The sequence below is a fragment of the Indicator indicator genome, chromosome 10 (assembly GCF_027791375.1).
Source record: "Indicator indicator isolate 239-I01 chromosome 10, UM_Iind_1.1, whole genome shotgun sequence".
In the NCBI taxonomy this organism is placed as follows: Eukaryota; Metazoa; Chordata; class Aves; order Piciformes; family Indicatoridae; genus Indicator; species Indicator indicator.
The window spans coordinates 25,300,328-25,320,969 of record NC_072019.1 but is presented as its reverse complement, the minus strand read 5'-3'; the positions used below and the strand labels follow the sequence as shown (position 1 = coordinate 25,320,969).

General features: G+C 48.5%; 1 protein-coding gene across 1 annotated transcript; it reads left to right on the top strand.

Moving 5' to 3' along the window:
• The first annotated feature begins 5,254 nt into the window (after nt 1-5,254).
• Nucleotides 5,255-15,005, top strand: LHX8 (LIM homeobox 8). Its single transcript, XM_054384368.1, has 8 exons — nt 5,255-5,335; nt 5,558-5,716; nt 8,482-8,603; nt 9,987-10,207; nt 10,623-10,726; nt 12,931-13,026; nt 14,040-14,223; nt 14,929-15,005. Exons 1-8 carry the CDS (start codon nt 5,255-5,257, stop codon nt 15,003-15,005), a joined length of 1,044 nt encoding a protein of 347 aa, XP_054240343.1.
• The last annotated feature ends 5,637 nt before the right edge of the window (nt 15,006-20,642 follow it).

The window sequence follows — 20,642 nt, the reverse complement described above, 5'->3', positions numbered from 1 at the left end:
CGGCGGCGGGAGGAGCTGGAAATAGTTCGGGCTCCAGCGGGCCCTCTCCTCCTCTGTTTGCCGACCGTGTCTCCTGCCAGACGAGTGCTTATCCATGGCGTAAACAGCAGTGAGAGGAACTAAGCTGGCAGGCAGGAGAGCTGAGGGACCCTCCGAGTCCCCCAGCGCGGAGCTGCCAGGTTCAGAGAGCAGCGCATCCTGACCACAGAGAACAGGCAGAGAGCTCTGCAGCTCTGCATTTACAAACAATTCGCCACGCTTTCCAGTTTGGTTTTCCCCTCCAGTACGGTAAGGGCAAAATGCTCTTTTACATAACTTGGTCGCTATTTTAATTTCCTCTGTTCTCAGCACCTTCCCCGACTGAGTGACAGTGCGACACAATTAGCACAGAAGCTTAAAAAGTCAGCTTCCAGAAAAAAAAAAAAAACGTTCCCGGAGACCCCAGGTATGCGTAGGGGCCATGCTGAGCTCCAGCACACAGGTTTCGTCCAGGAAGCCTGTGCATAGTGCGGGGCTGAAATAAGCAGATCTGAGTAAATGAAGCAAAATTATTGCAGTTACACTGGCGTGCTAGAATTACTCTTTGCATCTCCTCCCGCAGTGCAAGGGCCAGCGCTCTGAAAAGATGCAGGGCTGAATCCCACTGATGCCCTCTGTGCCCTCTGCTTCCCCGCCCCAGCCCTCGGGTTTATTCATGTAGAAAGAAAAAAAAAAAAAAAAAGTAAATAATGCAAATGTCATCAAGTTCTGTATGTTGGTGGGAGAACCATTGGCTCAGGAATCCAATTAGGAAATAGAAACCTTTCCATTTGACTGATCCGGTCATTCACAGGCAGAGCGGAGCTCCGCACTGGGACAGCCGTGAACAAAAGCCAGATGTGTGCAGCTGTGGAAGCACCCGGACCCACGGCCCAGAGGCAGACAGTCAGGCCTACAGAACGCGCATTGCGCTGATCTGAAACAAGCCGCTGGTAAGAGACTGGGTTAGCTCACTGCTCCTTAAATCATCCCGGAGCCGAGAATTCGGGGCTAGTCTGCAGCCTGCAGCTTTTACCAGTGGCTGGAGCCAGCGGGGACGCAAACTCCCGCAGAACAAGCCCGGGAGTGAGGGTTCGATGTCCTCGCTGTATCCCACAGCCCAGAGAGGCCCCAAGTCCGGGAAGCTACGGATGGAAAACCTCTGGATACTAGCAGGTGTGCAAACACCCAAGCGCGGTGAGGACGTGGAGAAAGGAGCTGGCATGGAGGGAGTCCAGCACGGACTGCCGGGCTCCGTTCAGGCTGTCGCTCCTGCCAAACGGCTGCTGGCGGGAGCGCTGACGGCACGGCCCGCGGTGACACGAGCATCACGGGGCAAGGAGCCGGAGCCGCCTGAAAGCCGCCCCGGCCCGCCCCGGGAGCGTAGAGACACCGGAGGCCGTGAGCGGGCCGGGAGGTGAGCCTGCGGGAAGAAGGATCGCAGTGCGACCGAAACCAGTGGGGCAGGCGGCGGGACCTGTGGCGGGGCCACCCTCGCGGCGTAGGACCGCGGGACACGCTCCAATGCCCGGGCCCCCTCCGACCGCAGCCATGCGAGGTACCGACGAGCAAAACGCTCGCCGCGCCGTGTCCCACCTGCACCTCCGGGAACGCGGCGTTAGTAGAGGGGCGGCTAGCGCGGGAGGGTGGCCCGCCGCCGCCGGGCGTAGGGATACGCCGCCCGGGCAGCGACCACGGGCGCGCACAATGGGACCAGTCGGGGGTGGGCGGCCCGGTTTACCGCGTCCCTAGTCTCAGTGCCTGTTTTTCGTAAGCTGTCCACAATGCCATTTTCAGTTCCTCGGTACCCGTGTTTTAATGGGAGAATCAGTTTCGTCAGAGCAACTTCCACAGAGAAACCTCCAGCGCACGCACTTGCACTGCGGTGCAAGTCTTCCAATTAAGAAGTCCGTATGCCAACACCCTCTCGTTAAAACAACCCCAAATCTTCTCGCTCAGCTTTCTTTTTTTCGTGCCGTCCTTACTGTTAAATATGTAAGAGGCCTCTTCTCTGAGCAGCTGATGAGCACCGCCGTCCACAAACATCCTTTCCTTCTGAGAGAGAGCAAACGGAAACAGCCGCAGGCGTCCTGTCGGAGGGTCCCGCAGAACTCCCCGCTCCATTCTCAGCCACGACAAGGCCATGCAGAGGGTCCCAGCAGGTCCCCTTCCCTCCCACGTCTCCCTGCCACCGACCCCCTCCTCCGACCCATGCGGAGACCGCGGGGCGGGGAGCGGCGAGGCCAAAGCGGCACCGGAGACTAGCACCCCTCCGGTGAGCACGGCGACAGCATCAGGGACGCTACGGACGCGCAGGAATCCCCCGAAATCTGCGTGTCCGCGCGTTTTCATCTCCTCACAAACGGCGCTGGGACATTCACTGCGATATCGCTAGCGTGTAACCGAAACCATGACATTTAGCCCGAACTTTGGGAAGAGAGGCAGCGAGAGCGCCCAGGCGCCTAGCTGGAGCCGGGGTAACCAAGCCCAGGCATCTTCCCTGTCCCCCTGCTCCCATTAAAGCGTTTTCGACCTCTACTCGCAAATAACACCTCTCTCCGAGTGTTTTTGGAGTGAGGTGTTATTTGCGAACAGAGGTTGAAAACCGCCCCACTCCCGCGAAATACCCCCGGCCAGGACAGTCACTGGGCTCCGCTACCGGACTGCCTCTGGACGCCTTCTCCACCCGAGCTCCGCGCCCCTGGGGCCGCCCACAGGCCCCGCCAAGCCCCGTGTTCCCGCAGCAGTTCCCGCTCTCCGCCGCGGAGAGGGGCGCGGCAAGACCCCCCGGTGCGGCCACCCGAGCCGAGGCCAGGCACGGAGGGGACCGCTAGCAAGGGGCGGGCGGGGGGCGGGGGAAAACAAACGGTCGAGGGGGGGGAGAGGGAGGCTCGACTTTTCCCGGCCTTCAGTGCACCCGCGGCTGCCCTCTCGTCGTTCGGCAGAGTTAGGCTCCGAAAACAGTGAGAAACACGCACCAATCTCCCGCACGCTGGGTTTGATCCTCCTACTCTAGTTTTATGAATTTCTGCTTCACGCCGACAGCCGCTGCAGGGAGAGCACAGCTCGGGCTGCCCCGGCTCCGTCGCGGTGTTTCCAGAGAGCAGAGCTGTGTGTCCGTGGAAGGCAGCTGTGTGACAACGATCTGACCCTCAGCCCGCCGCCAGCCACGCACCGACCCGCCGGGCTCGTTGACAGCGCAGAAAAAGGACCGACAAGAAAAACTCTGCTCCTAGCCGGGCAACGGTCCGGACGCAGCCGGACTCACCGAGTGCTCTGTGGTGGACAGGCCTGCCCCGTTCCCCCGTGGCACGGCTCTCCGGAGAGCCTCTGCCAGGTGCTCGTTTTCTGAATGTCGCCCAGGACAGGCGACGGTTCCCGTGGTGCAGCCTTGACGGGCACGACCGGGGAGATGCGCGCAGCCGAGGGGGTCCCGGCGGGCTCTATGCCTGACGCGGCTCCGCGCCGAGCTCCCCACGGGACGTGGACGCGCGCTCCCCGCGCCGGCGCCGGCGGGGCCGCTTCGGCACCGCCCGAGAGCCCGGCCAGTGGCATCCCACTGCGGTGGGGAGTGGGGACCCGAAGGGAACCCTGGTGGCCACCCCGGGGCGCAGCACCGTCAGTTCCCGGGGCGGGTGGTCGCGAGGGGCCCGTAGTCACCGGGACCATCGCTCCACGGGGCTGTCTCGGCTGGGCTCCGGCGAGGCCATCGAGGGAGTCGGGCCAGACCGTACCGCGGGGAGACTCTGGGCCGGTGGAAAAGAGGGACAGGTTGGGGCGTCCCGGGGCAGGGGGTGTCCCCTGTCCACCCGCCTCCGCTAGGTGCTCCAGACCGCTCTGCCCGCCGTGCCATGCCCTGCTGGGAAGGGCTGTCGGCCTCGTTGCCCTGAGCCTCGTCGCGGACAGAAAATAAACCAAACCACTACTTGCCTCACTGGGGCAGCGGCTGTCAAGGATGTGAGGACTAAATTTAAGCCATATTGTGTCCAGGGTTAGATCTGGTTTAGCGCTGGACAAACAAGCAAGTGACTGAGGACTTCCCGGCTTTACTGGGGCTCGGCACCATCACTCGTTCCGTTACAGTCCTGCAGAATAGATCCTAAGATGGGAAACAGTGATGATAGTTGTTAGGGGGTGAAGAATATGGAGCTTCCTTGTACAGCTTCCCAAAAGCAGAATTTTCTTTTGCCCAAACTCACGTACCAGAATTTCTAAACGCAGGAGCGATTCTCTCGCTTTGCTTTACTCATAGACTGCAACGCGGCTCGCAGCTATCGTCAGGCGGAGCTGAAACCAAGGGTGGGGGCAAGATGGGGACACAACGACAGGTTTAATTGCAAACACCTGCCCGTTAAATATGCGCACAGGCGCAGGCGCCCCGTTATTCACCTCACCTGTGGTGGACAGGCTGCGGTTCTACTTTCCTGTTCTGAGCACCAGCAATATTTGGGTGGAGGGGACTCTGCAGGCAAGGTCAGTAATCGTGGAAGAAGTGTGCTAGCAGCCTACGGGCCTCTCTGCTGAATGAACCGCTCTGGCTTCTCAGGGGCTGCGACCAGCAGCTCCTCGCACCCGCTGTCCACGGCGCCACTGAGACACTCGGGGCGATGAGCAGCGTCCGCGGTCTTTCGGGCTTGGTTTCATAGCCAGAGTAACAGCACTGCCCTTGGGCAGCTTAGATGCTCCTTTCTAAGCTTAGGCGAAAGGTTTTATGGCAGGCTGGCGGCAGCGGGAGCAGAAGCCGCGGCGGGGCAGGGCCGGGAGCGAAGGAAACTGCTCGGGCTCTGAGGCTCGGCAGCGGGGAAAAACCTTTCCTGGCCGCACATTCCCTCGCCTTCCTCCCGTTTGCCTCCTCTGCTAACGCAGAGATGTAACTCGAATCTTTGTTTAGACGGGAGCGGCGGGCGCACGCTGTGGCGAATTGTGAAGACAAACGGAGACGGGGCGGGGGAGGGAGGGAGGGAGAACCTCTGGGTTTTTTCGTTGCTGTTTTTTTTTTTTATTGTTGTTGTTGCTGGGTTTCCCCCCCACCCCGCCCCGAGCCCGGCGCGGAGATAACGACCCCGCCATGCTCAGAAGGCGGGTTCAACGCAGGAGGTGAGGCCAGCGAGGCAGGTCCACCCCCTCCAAAACAAAACTTTTTTCCTGCAGGCGCAAAGAGCAGAGACCCGGCGCGGGGTGCCCGCAGCCGCCGCCCCGAGCCGCCCGCCGGGCGGGCATGCGGTAGGGCCGGGCCATGTATTGGAAGAGCGAGCCGATGTTCGTCTGCAGGCTGGAAGACAAGGACCTGCCCGCGCTCGGCGGCCCCGCGGAGAAGGTGCGCGCGGGGGGAGGGGGCGCGGTGCCGGTGCCCGGTGTTGGGCGGCGGCCGCTCCGGTGGCCTTGTGATTCTGCCGCTTCCCGCTCGATTCCATCGGTCCCGCGGAGAAACGACGGCTACCGCCGCCGCTGCCGTCCTCAGTGGGGCCCCGCAGGTGCCGGCGGAACGGTGGGGGCCGGGGCCGGGCGCTGACCGTGCTCTGCCGTGCGCTCCCCGCAGGCCAGCCCCGCCGTGGCCGACGAGGACTCCTGCCCTTCCTCCGCCGCCCTCTCTCCTTCTTCCTCGCCGCGGTCCATGGCCTCGAGCTCCGGCTGCGCCCCCGGCAAGTGCGTGTGCAGCAGCTGCGGCCTGGAGATCGTGGATAAGTACCTACTGAAGGTAAGAGCTGCCGCCGGGGTGGCCGAGGAGCTGTGAAGAGCTGGGTTGCACGGCTCCGAGGTGACTCACCTCCCGCACCTTCACCACCGCTGCTGCCGCCGCCGTGACTTCTCACGCCGCGGACCCTCACTGGCCGCAGAGCGGGAGCATGCGATGGGGTGAAAGAGGTTGCCTCTGAGACTTAGGCCTTGGGGGAAACCCAAAACGCTCCTTCGATTCTGTCTGTGCTGCGCTGGGATTTTTTTTTTTTTTTTACCTGCCCCGCCGGAGAGAGCGGGGAAGAAAACGGGAGGTCCGGAGCATCGGTAACGGCGGTGCCGTGCTTTGCACTCCCGGTGTGCCCTTTTGTTGTTGGCTAAAACACATCCGACAGTGTGATGTCGGGGATCTCGATGCAAAAAGTGCCTCCTGAGAAATAAGAAAATAAGCAATTCTTCTGAAAGGTGGGCTAGCAGCAGCTGTGGAGGGAGTGAGCTGTGGCTGCGGAGAGGATTTGATGGCCTCAGCCTGCAGAAAAAAGTGAGAGCATTCAAAAACAAACCAACCCGTGTGATTTTAAACATAAAGCATTAGTGTGATTGGAAGGGGAACTATTTTCGTCCTGTATTTCAGCTGTTAAAATTATCCTGGATTAGGCTTTTCTCCTCTCTCCTTCCAGCACCGTTTTCTAGTCTCATTTTTGGAAGTAGCTCAATTCCATTAGATGAGGCCTTAAATGAAGCCCTTTTATGTCCTGTAAAGTGCAGGTCAGTAACGCTGCTGAGGACAGCTCGGTGTTGTAGTTAAATTGTTTGCTTAGAGCTCGCTTGGGGTGAGGAGCTCAAAGGCAGGCATGAGTTTGGGGTGGCATTATTTAGAGTAGGTGCAGGTGTGGGGAGCTGCTACAGACCTTTTGTTCTAGTGAATCCCAAGTCACCTTTGCACCAGGCTGGGCTTGCACACAAACAACACAGTCGGGTTGGGATAGCTGATTGTGGCTGTCTCCTGTCTGAACAGCAGCCGTAACGTGGCTTGGAGCACAGACCTCAAAATTATTTAAATTTAGGCTTAAATTCTCTTCTACTTCTTTCTGCAAGAGCAAAGAGAGAGGAATTCTGTGAATTTCTGATGGTGAACTGTAATCTTGCTGGTCAGCAATGGTTGTCTTCTAGCTTCAGCCCTGTAAATAAGAATGCAACCAGGTGACATCAAATAGGATGTCTGTCATTGGCGCCCTGTTCTGTGGAAGAGCATTAGCCTCCTGAGAGCAGCAGAGCTCTGTGTGACTGGGACATCAGCTTATGTTGTGAGAGCTGGGTGCCAGCAGCCTGGCTGAGTGCTGTCTCCTCCAGCCTTCACTGGGGCTTCTACCTGGGCCCTGGCACGGGCTGGGACTGTGGAGCAAGCTTGGGCTGGCCCAAGGGCCCCTGCCCTGCATCTGCCAGCAGCACAATCTGGAGAAGTGCTTGGAAGGATCAGTTTGGTGACAGCTACTATCAACAGTTTCACATTATATTGTGGTGTAAACGTGTCAGGGTAGGGGAGGATGGCTGCCAATAAGGGTGAGTGCTGGGAGAGTGTTGGGCAGCTGCAGACAGCAGCATTGTAACCTGAAGAGTGACTGAAACGGGCAATTCCAGCAGGAGCATTGGAGTCAATACCTTGCTTTCAGCAGAACGCTGCTAGACAAGCCACGGGGGAAGCCACATCCTGGATTACCTCAAATCTGCTGCTTTGCCATAGGCAATGCATGGGATCTTTGGGGGGAGATGAGAAATGTAAAAACCAAAACACCAAAAAAAAAAAAGAAATCCAAACAAACAAGCAACCCTCGAAAACCAACCAAACATCACCACCACTTCCAACAATAAAAACCAAACAACAACAACAACAAAAAACCTGAAAGGGGAATTTAAACTTAGTCATTATTCATCTTACAGGATTCCTCTTATGCAGCATGAGATTATCCCAAAGGTTATCACTTAATTTTTATGGTCGCTAAGAGTTTTCAAATTAAGTTGTTTTTAGCTGATGCATGATGCAAGATGTCTCCACAACAAAAAGCTCTCTTTCTAGGAAAGAAGCAATTAAAATAATTGCACTCATTTTATTTGCCCCAAAATATGTGAATTTTCAGCTGCTGATTGCTGCTTTCCATGACTGCAGTTTCGTGATGGCAGCTTCCAGAGCAGATGAATTTCCTGTTAAAAGAGCTGCTGGTGTTTCAAAACTCCCAGTCCCTTCTCTAACTTTGCTTGTGCAGAAAGCTGGCCAATCGAGGTGTGGTTCATGGTGTGCTCCTATCTAAAAAATATATTTTAATATACTTTTTTTCCCCTTTCAATACTCGAGTTTTAAAATTTCAAATCACTTTGCAAAGTTTGTTCTTTGTTAGGCAGGGCTTTTTACAGACTAGGAAATAAGCGAGTGAGCTGCCTTCCAAGGTCATGCGAGGCCAAAACTTGCTCTGTTACTCTGAGGCTGTGAGAACAGAATTGGGCACAAAACATCAACGCGGAACTTGAATCTCTTGCTTCCTCTTCTGGTGCTTTTAATTAGAAAACCATGAAAGCTTATTCTGAAGACTTCCATCAAATTAATTAACCCTTACTATGCATGCAGTTCTACAGGAAAAATGTTTTGCCTTGAAGGTAAACTCTCTGTGAATCGTGGTACATGTAATTTTTAGCCTTGCCTGTGTGGATGGAAGGAATAGTTACTGTGAATATGGGGTAGAGTGTTGGTGGCACAGATGTTGAGGAGTATTTGTCCCCTGTGCGCTGCAGGTGAATGACCTCTGCTGGCACGTGCGCTGCCTGTCCTGCAGTGTTTGCAGAACCTCTCTGGGAAGGCACACCAGTTGCTACATCAAAGACAAAGACATCTTCTGCAAACTGGATTATTTCAGGTATGCCATACAAGAATATCATTTCACTAGATAACATGTTACACTTGTTTGGTTGTGGCTTCAGTGAACAGTAACAAAATGCACGTTTGGATTCTTGGATTTTCATTTGCTAATTTCGTTGTCAGTAGTTACTCTGACATCTCAGTCAGGTTGTAAAGCTGTTGTATGTAAAAAAAAAAAAAACAAAACCAAAAAACAAAAAACCAACAAACCAAAAAGTCCTTGGGTAATACTGAGTGGGAATACAAGGTGGGGTTGAGGTGATGCTCCGTTTGGACCAGTGCTCCCCTGGTCTGAGATGGAAGGCATCGTGTGGAACTACAAAACCAAACTCGGGACAAACCTGTTGTCTTTAAAAAACGTTTTCAACTGTTACACATTTCTGTGATCAGTGTCATTTAGAACATAAATCATTCTTCAAGATTAAGGTCTAGTTCTGTAAGGAAGAACATTATTTCTTCATTTGTCACTGAAAGTACTCAGGATTTTGTAATTCTCAGTCCAGAAAGCAGAAACAAATTTTGTTGTTAATTTTGATGCAACTATTCCTCCTTCCCCGGACCAAACTATTGATAGGAATTATTTTTACCCATGTAGCAAATGGATTATGTTCACCTGGCTTGTTTTGACACTGAAAGGGAGAGAGGGGGCGGGCTGAGTACTGTGGACTTTTAGAAAAATAAAGTTTTGTGGCACTTTAAAAAAAAAAAATCTTAAGAGCCTGCAAAAAAAAAAAGATTTTTCAGGACAAATTCTTATCTAAATAATCAGCAGATCTTGATGGCTAGTTTACTCTTCAAAGAGAAATATTTTGTTGTAGTAATTTAATTACTTGCAGATACTTGAATTTCTTTTAAACTCATAATGCAGTGGTAATTAAGGAAATAATTATGAAGATACAGGTTTTTCCCCCTTCTGCTGAAGGAGACTGAATGATTAGTGAAAGATGATGTAGCTAAATACGAGAATTCATACTGCTGCTGGAGCAATGTGAAATATGCTTGAATAACTGTGAGACCTCTGAATGCCAAGTCAGCTGGCTCCATCACCCACTCAGAGCTTTTTAAAGGGTAATAATCCTTATAAAAGAAAGATGCAGAATTGTGAATTCATGTAGCGATTAAGATGCTTCAATTTTACTGTTTGCCTTATGAAAAATACTAACTTTTGTAGTTTTAGTATTTGTCTTGCCTTGAGCTCTCAGACATAAACTTGATAATTTATTTTCTTCAATAAAAACCCAGTTATGCTGTCCCCTCATCCTTTGTGCTCTTGCTGTGGGTCTGCACTGCACTGCCACATCCCAGTGGCCTCATCCTCCCAGAGTCCCCACTTGCCCAGAAGCTGGCTGGTGCCCTCACCCTGCTCTTGGTCTTGTTGCAGGCGGTACGGCACCCGCTGTGCCCGCTGCGGGAGGCATATCCACTCCACTGACTGGGTCCGGAGGGCAAAGGGAAACGTCTACCACTTGGCATGTTTTGCATGCTTCTCCTGCAAAAGGCAGCTTTCCACTGGAGAGGAGTTTGCCTTGGTTGAAGAGAAAGTCCTCTGCAGAGTACACTATGACTGCATGTTGGACAATCTGAAGAGAGAGGTTGAAAATGGTAACGCACTCATTTTAAGAGCTCCATTTATGGATTGCTTTTAATTAAATTGTTGGGGTTTACTTCGTCTTCCTTATTAAGAGGTAATTACTCAACTTCACTAAGGCTAGAAGCACTGGTTCTTGAATTAAAATGTGCAAATTATTTGATGTTTTAATTTTTTTTTAAAGTTTGTATTAGTTGTTTTCTGTCCTAAGGAAAAGAAAACAAGAGCATTCCTCACTTGAACAGGAGTAATTTGGAGTGTCAAAGGTGATGGTACCAGACTGATTTAACTTTGACACTCTATGGCATATTTGTACAGTTGAAATGCAGCTGGTCAAGTGCTGTTGGTGGTTGTTGCAGAACAGCCTGGCTTGCCAATAACATCTTTGTGAATGTCTAGCAGACAGTTGTTTTCTTTTTAACACCGCAGGTAATGGGATTAGCGTGGAAGGAGCGTTGTTAACAGAGCAAGATGTTAATCATCCAAAACCAGCAAAAAGAGCTCGGACCAGCTTCACAGCAGACCAACTCCAGGTAGAGGCTGTGCTAAAAGCTTGCATGGTTCAGGTTTGTGAAGGACAGAGGTGCTGAACTGGGAGGAAATCTGATGCATATGGGGGGAAAGAGTAAGCTTGCGTGCTCTGAAGTATTTCATAAACTATCAAGACACAGCATGTTTTGTGAATTGTTTGTTAGCTTCAGCAATTCAACATGAAATAGTTACTCTTGAAGCTTTTTACTTCCCTGGGGGCAGCCAGTAGTTCTGCAGAGTGGAAACAAAAAGGTGGTTCTGTTTTGATTGCTCGATGAAATTTGTTTAATCAGGCATTTACATCGCTATACGTGTTAAAGACAGAATATTTCTAGGATTGTGTAATGTGAAGGGTTGCACTGGAGATGGGTACCACGTACATGGTACTGTCTGTGACTTCAGCACGTTAACAGGATGTAAATCAGAATTTCATTGCAATGCCTGCATCTGCTCTGCTTTCAAGGCTTCTTGTCTTGTTGCCTTGGCAAGAGTTAGCTCTGGACTGCCTTAAATGTGAGTTATTCCGCCCTCTGCATCACCACTTTGCTTAAATTAGCTGTTTGGGGAAAAACACTGTGCCTAGGGCCAGCTCCCCATGAAAGGGTAGTGGTGAGACTGGATCTAGAGGTTTCAACCTGTAGTGGGTTGAATCCTAGCTACACATCCCTGCTTTCAGTTCATAAAATGTCTTTGAATTTCTGGTCACACATGGCCTCTGCACCATTAGTGTTCTACTGTCTCAGCCTTGAGTTCTGGTCTGTTGGCCTGTGCTCATTTGTGGTGAGGGCAGTTGAGAACCTCAAGTTGAGGTGCAATATGTGAGGCGTTGAAGCAGTGCTGCCTAACATGGTGTGTGTATGTTAAAGCTTGGTTTGCTATCTCTGCCACGACTAGAGACGATGTTGTTAATGCAAAACAAGCACATTAGCAACATCTGACACTAGAAAGAGGGGCAGGGACTCTGGATATCAAGCCTGAACTTCTGCAACAAAACTGGGAGATAGGCCCAGCCAGGAGGGTGGGGGCTCTATTCAGGACTGCTTAGTGTTTTGTCATTGAAAGTTCCATGCCCCCCTCTCTTCATGTTTTAAATAGATTATAGCCTACTTCAGTAGGTATTTTTGAGATCTTAGGGCCTCTTGTTATTTAATGACACTTGCTGTCTGCTCAACACATCTGTCTCTATCTGTCCTTGAGGCTGGGAGACATTTCTTCCAGCAAGGGAGAAGGGAAAAGGTGACTGAGTGGCAGCATGTAATAACACACCTCATGAAGGACTTGTACAAAAGGATGTCCATGCTTTTGCATGTCTTTGTATGAAACAACAGGAAGGTAAATAGCTTCAGTGTTTCTGAACATGAAGATCAAGCCAGGCAAAATTTGCAGACCGTCAAGGGTCAAAATCCAGAAATGAGAAACTGCAGTTTACGAAGTGTGTGGAAGGAACCTTGCAGAAATGCATGGGTTGTTACTTCCTTAAACAAGATAAACTCCTACAGGCTCTAGAACTGTTTGGGATGCAGGCTAAGTTGACACCTACTTCTTTAAAAAGGAATAATTCATATCCTAATGACAAGTGTTTACTCCAATTTTCTGTAGAAAGGTGAGTGTTCCCAAACAGTTACACGGTGCACATCAGCCAGGGTGAAGCCTCTGTGTCCTTGGGTTGGTTAAAGGTAAATGAAGCACAAAGGATGCCCAGCTGCCCGTATTCTCCACACAGCTGAACAGGGTTCAGTTGCTCCATATAAATGGAGCAACTTATATAAGGTGCATATGGCAGCTGACAAGTTCAGAGGTGGCTCAGAACCTATTCCTTCCTTATGCTGTGCTGTGGTCTGCTGCTATAGACACTTTCTTTATCAAGCATCTTTGAATTGCTCTGCAGTGAATTTTCTCCCACAGCCCTTATAAGACAACTGTCGTAGAACACCTCTGTGTTTACTACAGCCGAGCAGATTTCATTTCTTTCATTTCTGGGAAAAAGTCTCAGTTGAGTTAAGCATAATAAAAGAGGGTTGTGTTTTGGTTTGGGGGGATTTAATTTTCTTCATGTACTGGGGACTGCCTGGGGACTGGTGATTCCAGTTATTTCCTAAAAACAGGCAAGTGTCAGGGTCAGTCCAAGAGGAGTCTCTAACGCTCTTGGATGCTGCTCTCAGGACTGCACACACAACACCTGCAATCACTTCTCTTGCCTTTGCAGGTTATGCAAGCACAGTTTGCTCAGGACAACAATCCAGATGCACAAACGCTTCAGAAGCTGGCAGAAAGGACGGGCCTGAGCAGGCGTGTTATACAGGTACCAGTGCTCAGTCACTTGGCTGAGAGTCTGGTAGTCATCCTTTGGAAATGCCTAATGACAGCTCCTCCATCTTGTTATTCTGAGATGGAAAAAGATCTAATCTGACAGTTTTAATACAACCTCAGACAACATCCTCAGTCAGGAATAAGTCTAGAACAAACACGTTTAGTTGGAAAACTCGCTGTGCTCCTTTTGTGCTTTATGTGGAGGATGAATGATGTTCCAGGAAGAAGCTTCTCCTTCTTATCCTAAAGAGTAACAGGCACTAAGCTCTTCTGGAGTCAGAAAACTGTGTTTGGTAGTTTGTTACTGAGACCTGCAGCCTTGGAAAAGGGCTTGTGATAGGACACATTGGGAGCACAATGAGTATCTTGTGATCTGTTCTAGAGGGCAGACTTAACACAACCCTGTGCCATCCAGATCTGAAACAAAAACTTGGAATCTTTGCTTGAAGATGCCTCTCTGCAAACATTATATACATAAAATATCTAAATTATATATCTATGCTTATATAATATAAAATTTCATAAAGCTTGTCATTCCCTTGGCTCATTGTAGCCTGGATGATTGATAGAATGTGTCTATAGAAACAAGGTATCTGTGATCAACCTACTTTAAAAAAAAAAAAAAAGGCAGCTGGCAGATTTCAGTGTTCAAGGTGAGCATCCTCTGAGAAGCCTGAGTCACTGTCAGCATTGTTCAGGCACAGAGCTGGCCGTGAGCTGTGTCATTGCTGCAGGCACTGCAGCTCAGCCTGGCCCTGGAGCTGGTCAGCCCCTCACCATGCCTGGCCTTTGTGGGCTGCTGGGCACTGCAGGAGCTTTCCTGGCCTGGTGTGAGGCACCATGCAGGCTTAGAGTGGGCATTTCTTCATTTGGACTGTCAGGGTCATGTTAATGGCTCAATTAACTGACTGCATGCAGCTGAAGGAGTTCTGAGGGGGTTTATTATGCTAATGTTGAAGCAGAATGCAGCCTGTCAACAAGATGTAAACGTTTCCCTCTTTCCAGGTGTGGTTTCAAAACTGCAGAGCACGCCATAAGAAACATGTTAGTCCTAATCACTCCTCTACTGCTCCTGTCACAGCAGTTCAACCCTCCAGGCTGTCTCCACCCATGCTAGAAGAAATGGCATACTCTGCATATGTACCCCAGGATGGGACTATGCTGACTGCTCTGCACAGCTACATGGATGGTAGGTAGAGTTACTTTGCACAGCCTAGTAACATTGTTAGCACCTGTTACAGAAGCTTAACACACTTTTTAATTTCTAGAGATCTTTATAGAATGTCTGAATCATGTGCTTGCTTTCCCCCCCTCAGTAAGTGTGCCTCTTTAAGGAGTAGCCCTTTGCTGTAACAGCAGAGCTGAAGATCTGGGTTCAAGAGCACTTTTTGTGCTTTTTCCAGACAATCAATACTAGTAATGAGAAACCATTTTTTAATAACATGCAATTTTCATGAAAGCTGTTTACCACCCCCTCCCTGGCTCTTACCCAAGCAACTGTAGGTGTACCCAGTGCAGCAACTCCACTGAGAACTTCAGCTTCCTCCCAGTATACCCCTGAGGGGAAGAGCCTGGTGGTCAGAAGTATGGTTCAGTAGTCATTGTGTGTCTCTGACCCAGTAAGCAGCAGCTCTGGTCCATGTCTGTGACTGGGAGGGACTGGGAAGGTTTTGTCAGAAGTAGGTGCTGGGACATGTGTGGCCTGAGTAACTTCTTTCTCCCAAGCAGTGGTGTGAGCTGGGCTGTGGGTGGGAGCAGGGCTGCTGGTCTGGGGTGGGCAGTGTGCTGTGGCAGCTGGCACCACAGGCAGTTGTTACTACTCGGGGGATTTTATAGCTTACAATCTCTTTCTGTCTCTGATGAAGCTGACCACTAAATATTTCTGGTTTTGTAGCTCATTCACCTACAGCTCTTGGACTCCAGCCTTTGCTACCCCATTCAGTGACACAACTGCCACTAAGTCACACCTAATTCCTTTCTGTCAGGGATATAAGCTATTAAGGATGTAACCTTAAGTCATTTATTGTGTATTAAAACTATCATTGGAAAGGTGTTAACTTTTTATTTAACATCCAAAGCAGTTTCAAGCTCATTTTTGCTGCCCAGGTATGTAAGTATATTTAGCCTGCAAGACACTTTTATGGATTCTACATAAATAACAATTCTGTTGTTTACAAGCCTTACTAAACACTTTTTTTTTTTTTTTGTATTGTCTGGAAGTAGTCCACTCTAGATATGTGTGTTAATTTATTTGTCATCAAAAGAGCACTTTGCCTAAAAGAAAGGACTGACAATTGTGCAAAATGTTTACAATTCCTTGTGAAATTGTAGTTTATCATTAGTTTGTATCTGTAAGTTATTGCTGGAAGTATTCCCTGTATTTGAGTTGTATACAGCCTCTATGTTAAAGCTTATTTCTGTGAGTTTACCAAAAAAAAAAAGTTTTGGTTGCAGATATTTTCAAAATGAACTGAATAAAGTTTGTGCTGTAGCATGCCAAGCAAAAACACTGCTGTTTGAACTGTGATCATTTTGTCAAGTGCTTAACTTGAGTCTTCAAGGTGAAGAGGAGGAGGTTCCTGGCATACCTGGGTGCCCCACACCAGACTTTCAGGACTGTTCTTACCTGTCTCACTGAAATGCCCCAAATAAACACTTCTTCAAAGTAAGCATATATAAAACAGTGCTACTCCAGAGGCTGCACAGCTGGGGAAGGAGTAGATGTATAGATCTTAATTTTTATAAACTCTGATTCAAGTCAGCAATTGGAGAACCTGAATTCACATCTGCTTTAGCAGTTCTGCTTATTTACTACTTCAACTTCTGCTTTCTTAGGGGGTTCTAGCTTGTGATTTTTGCTAAGCAACATGGTAACTAATATGCAATGCTTAGAGTCTCTGTTTCTGAGGTGAAATCTGGTTCAGTATTTTAACTGTCCTGCACTAAACAGCATGGGAAGAGAGACTGGAACTCAGTCAAATGCACAAAAACCTACTCTGTTTTAAACTCAATATGCTGAGACTTAATTGCAAGGCATGTTTTGATACTCCAATTTGATGGACAAAAACTAGTGCATTGCTGTCAGTTCAACTGACTTTTGTCTTCACAGACTGGTTTCCTTCACAGATTTAAGATGGCTAGATCCTATCTGCATGCCTGAACTTCACTTGCATCAGAAGGAAATCTTCTTAAGGGATGTTTGTGTCTGTGTCCTCTTGGTTTGCTGGGGGTTTTGTTAACCTCTTGACTAAGTGTCTCTGATTTCCTTAACTGTCCTGGTCTAACCAGTTCACTGAGGCAGTATTCTCCTTGCCACCACGGGGAAGATGGTGGCTTTCGAGACTGTAACTTCACTGTCAAGCTCTGGATTATTCAGGTTCATTAATTCAATGTTGGCACTGTTTCAAGTGCTACTCACATTGTCAGGGCTAAGCTGAGCAGCAAGAGCATTCAGTTGGCTCTGCTGCAGTGGTTTCTCTGGGCTGCCATGTTCTTTTTCACAGAGCACTCTGAAGACAGGGGCTACTGTGGGACTTGAATGACTTGACATTTTATTCCATCACACCTAACTTCTTAGTGAAACAGCCAGGGTGGAGTGTGGAACTCAGCAGCTCGTTTTCACTACCCAAGGTAGCTCCATCTAACTGTGAGATAGAAACCTGCATGGGGGACAGGAGACAAACTGGGTTTTGCTCATGTGTTGGGTCTGATATGTGAGCAGGACATCCTTACTGCTGCAGTGTTACAAGTTAAATGCTAAATAATGCTAATTTAGACCTTAGCAAGACTTGGCAATTTAAAATACTGGTCTATTTTCTTATTTTAAAATGTAACTTGACTTACATCACATCCCTTTAAAGAAAAGTATGTACTTATTTGAAGAACTAGCCAGCTTTGGGTTGCCTGAAACAAAGTAAGCCTAAGCTTATTTCTGAAACACCACCACCACCTCAGTTCTAAAGTCAGTGCAGGATTAAAGGAAAGGGGGAACAGTTTTCCTATTTCCCCATAAACATTCCTGCTTCCCAGCTACTTCTGCCACTTCAATTCTTTGTATTACTGTTGTTGCTTTTTTGACTTTGAACTCCTGCACATTCTATGTGTAATGGTCATACAAATCACTTACCAAGCTTTCTGAACAAATGAAAACGATTTGTCATTAGTTTAAATGAAGAAGAGGAAAGAAGCCTGACTGGCTTAGTTAATTTCTGAATGCTATAGCTTGGTGGCGGCTATGAGCCTCCAGAATGGTGACATCTAGGGACAGAGAAAGATAGTACAAGATGAATAACGAAGCAGAAGCTGCCTCCAAGTTGGTAATAAATTGATTTGTACTGATGTGTATATTTGTACATTTTAACCCTCTTGCTTCCTTTTAAAATAAAATGAACAGTTACCATCTGCTAGCTCTGTCTTTCATGTGTTCTTGGGCAGAACACAAGAGAACAATGTGCTGCAGTGGACATCTGCTGTGTCTTTTTCCCTTGCCTTTAACTCCCAGCAGTGGAACACAATTCTAATGTTAACTGGAGGCTGGCATGCTGTGGTCTTGTGTAGCTTTCCTGGTTTCAGGCAGAAAAGTTGTTCCTTTGGGTCATGAGAGGATGTTTTTGCAGGTAGAGGGAAGGTTTGAAATAATGCTCACCTGGTTACAAAGGCCAAGTTCAGAATATTTCTGAGCAAGGTGAGGGTTAAGCAGCCTCTCTGGAGGGTAAAACAAACACCGTGTGCTTTCATCAACCCCTTTCATTTCCAAAAGTAGTGATGGTTGTGATTGTGTCGATCAGAACAACACAGCCCCAAGCTCCAGAGGTCTTCATTTGCTGTAAAGACACCACTTTCAAGTTGTTTACAGGCTTTTTGCAGGAACTCTGCTAGCAATAACTCCTATATAGATGTGTATTTGCTCTCCCATGGGGAAGGGGACTGTTGTGAGCTGATGTGCTGTGTGAACTGAAGGACTCACTTGAGTCGTTCTTAGTTCTTCCATCTACACTAAAACAACCCCTTATCAAATATTTTCTGCATTCTGTTTTGAACAAATTGCACATCATGAGCAGTCTCCAAGAGAAAAATAAATCCTAATTCTTATCTGCATTCATTCTCTCTCCTGGCATCCATCATTATCCCCAGCTGGCTGAGCTCTTCCCCTGGACTATGTCAGTGAATTTTCTGGTCTGCCTTTCTGAAAGGCTTGAACTCAGCAAACAAACCTGTTCAGAGAGCCTTTGGAGAGTACATTTTGATAAAGTGGCTCAGAACAAACCCCATAAGGAAAAAATACAGCAAGAAAAAGAGCCAAAAATTAAAAATCACATTAAATCTAACTTGGCCACTGAGCTATACAGAGGCACTTTCACCTCATCCTGTTCAGCTTCTCTCTCATATTAATGGAGCTCTGCAGAAGGTTTTGGTTGATGTGTGTGCCAAAAAGCAACCCCTGATAACATACTTTTGAAGCATCCAGTGGAATAAGGACAAAGTCTTCACATCTTTATGTCATACTTGTCATGATGTCAGTTCAGAAAGAGATGTCACCACTCAGCACTAAGAGCCACTAAAATCAAACACACAAATATGAGATCTGCTGTTTTAAGCTCCAGTGACCCTGAACCACTACAGCTGAATATTGTACTGATTTATTACACTGGTTTGGACCTTCATTAGTGTTCTCACAAAATAACCCCTTTGTGTGCTTAATTGTGCCCATATGATGATGCTACTTCAGTGCTTAGCATTTCTGTGAGAAAACAGAACTGCATACACCAAATAACAAATACATAAAAATTGGGGGAAGAAACAACCAAACAAACCCCAAACCAAACACACAAGTAAACAAACACAAAACATACACACAAAAACCCAATACAACAAAATAACCCCAAACCCACTTTTGACATATAATTTGGAGCAAACTAAGCCCACAACCTTCTCTTGAGACTGCTTTGATTCTTTTCCACACTTGGGCTCTGAAATTAAAACAGCTCACTCACAGAGCCCAGCCAAAGCAACAGAAATGAGAACTTGGGAGTTGATGAAAGGTGATTCAAGACAGGAAATTGAGTTGGTCAGATGTATTGGGAATGATGGCAACCAGAAACTGCATTAGGAAGCTCTGGATAAAACAATCCCTTCCTTTCCCTCTTGCAGCCATCTGCAGATGTGTATTTCTCAAGTAGCATGCCAGTTCTTAGAAGAACATGCACCACCAGCAATGTTCATCTGCAGAATCAAACCACAGCAGCACCACAGGTGATGCACATTGATCACAGCATCAGAACAGACCAGCACCTAGCACAGGCCAAGACAAGAGCAGAACCATTCTCACCCCATGTTTATGACCAGGGTCTGCTTCATTAGAACAGATCAGTTAAAAAAAAATCATTTCCTTCCTCAGCAGAAACTTCAGCTAGACCACACCATGACCACTGCTCTGTCCCAGCATAACTACAGCACAAGTATAGCTGATGGTGCCAGAGCAGAGGGCAAGGTGGCTGCTTCTGCCCCTGCCCTGTGCAGTGGTTGCTGGCCATGGTGAGGAGCCTTCCTGGAGCCAGGGGCACAGCAACCAGACAGTTCCCAAACAGATCTGTCCACTGGAAACAAGTAGCCATACTGTATCCTTGAGTGGTGACAGCATCCCCACTCACCACCCCAGGCTGCAGGGACATGCCCAAAGTGCGACAGACCCCTTGGGAACCAGAGTGAGGCAACCTTGCAAAAGAAACAGGACCCCAGAAAAGGCTGGAGCTCAAACTGCTGGTAGGAACCCTCAGGCAAGGGTCTGAATGCATCTGGAGGGGGATTAAAGTTTCTGTGGCATGCAGCCAGCACCAGATTTAAATGTAATAGGAACGACAAGAAAGCCATGTGAGATATAAAACACATTGGTCTGAAAGCACATGTAAGAGGAGGCAAGAAAGCAATTTTGTTAGCAAGCCTGACATTTTCTGAAGGACAACAAGAGCACTTATAGCTGTAGTCGGGTCCAACAGACCATGTGTGTTAACAGGAGATACTGAGGTGGTTTTGAAAACAAATAATCCAATTTTAATTAAAATAACTGTGCATATATGAGACACATAGTAAAGGTCCTCTAAGCTCCAAAGCCCCCTTATTATGATAGCTTTTATATTACAAGAGTGTCTTCCAGCAGCTGGGCACAGCAGATAGAGTCTGCAGGGCTGTACATGGCCACCTGAATCTCAACAATGCCATTGTGCTTTAACAGACACACAGTGCTCTACTGGTAGTGTTTATGGCCATGGTCAGAACTGAGTTCTGGGGAGATGCTCCACAGAACACAAAGCACACAGGCTTTGTTTGCCAAATTTGCCTCTGATTAAACATTTAAAAATTAAAACCAAAACAAAACCATAAAGATTCCTAATAGAGTCATAGAATTGCTTGGGTTGGAAAAGGCTTCAAAGATTGAGTCCAACCATCAACCCAACACCACCATGGCCATTAAACCATGTCCCCAACTGTCATATCCATACATTTCTTGAACATGTCCCAGGACAGTGGCTCCACCACTTCCCTGGGTAGCCTGTTCCAATGCCTGACCACTCCTGCAGGAATGAAACTGTTACTAATCTCCAAACTGAA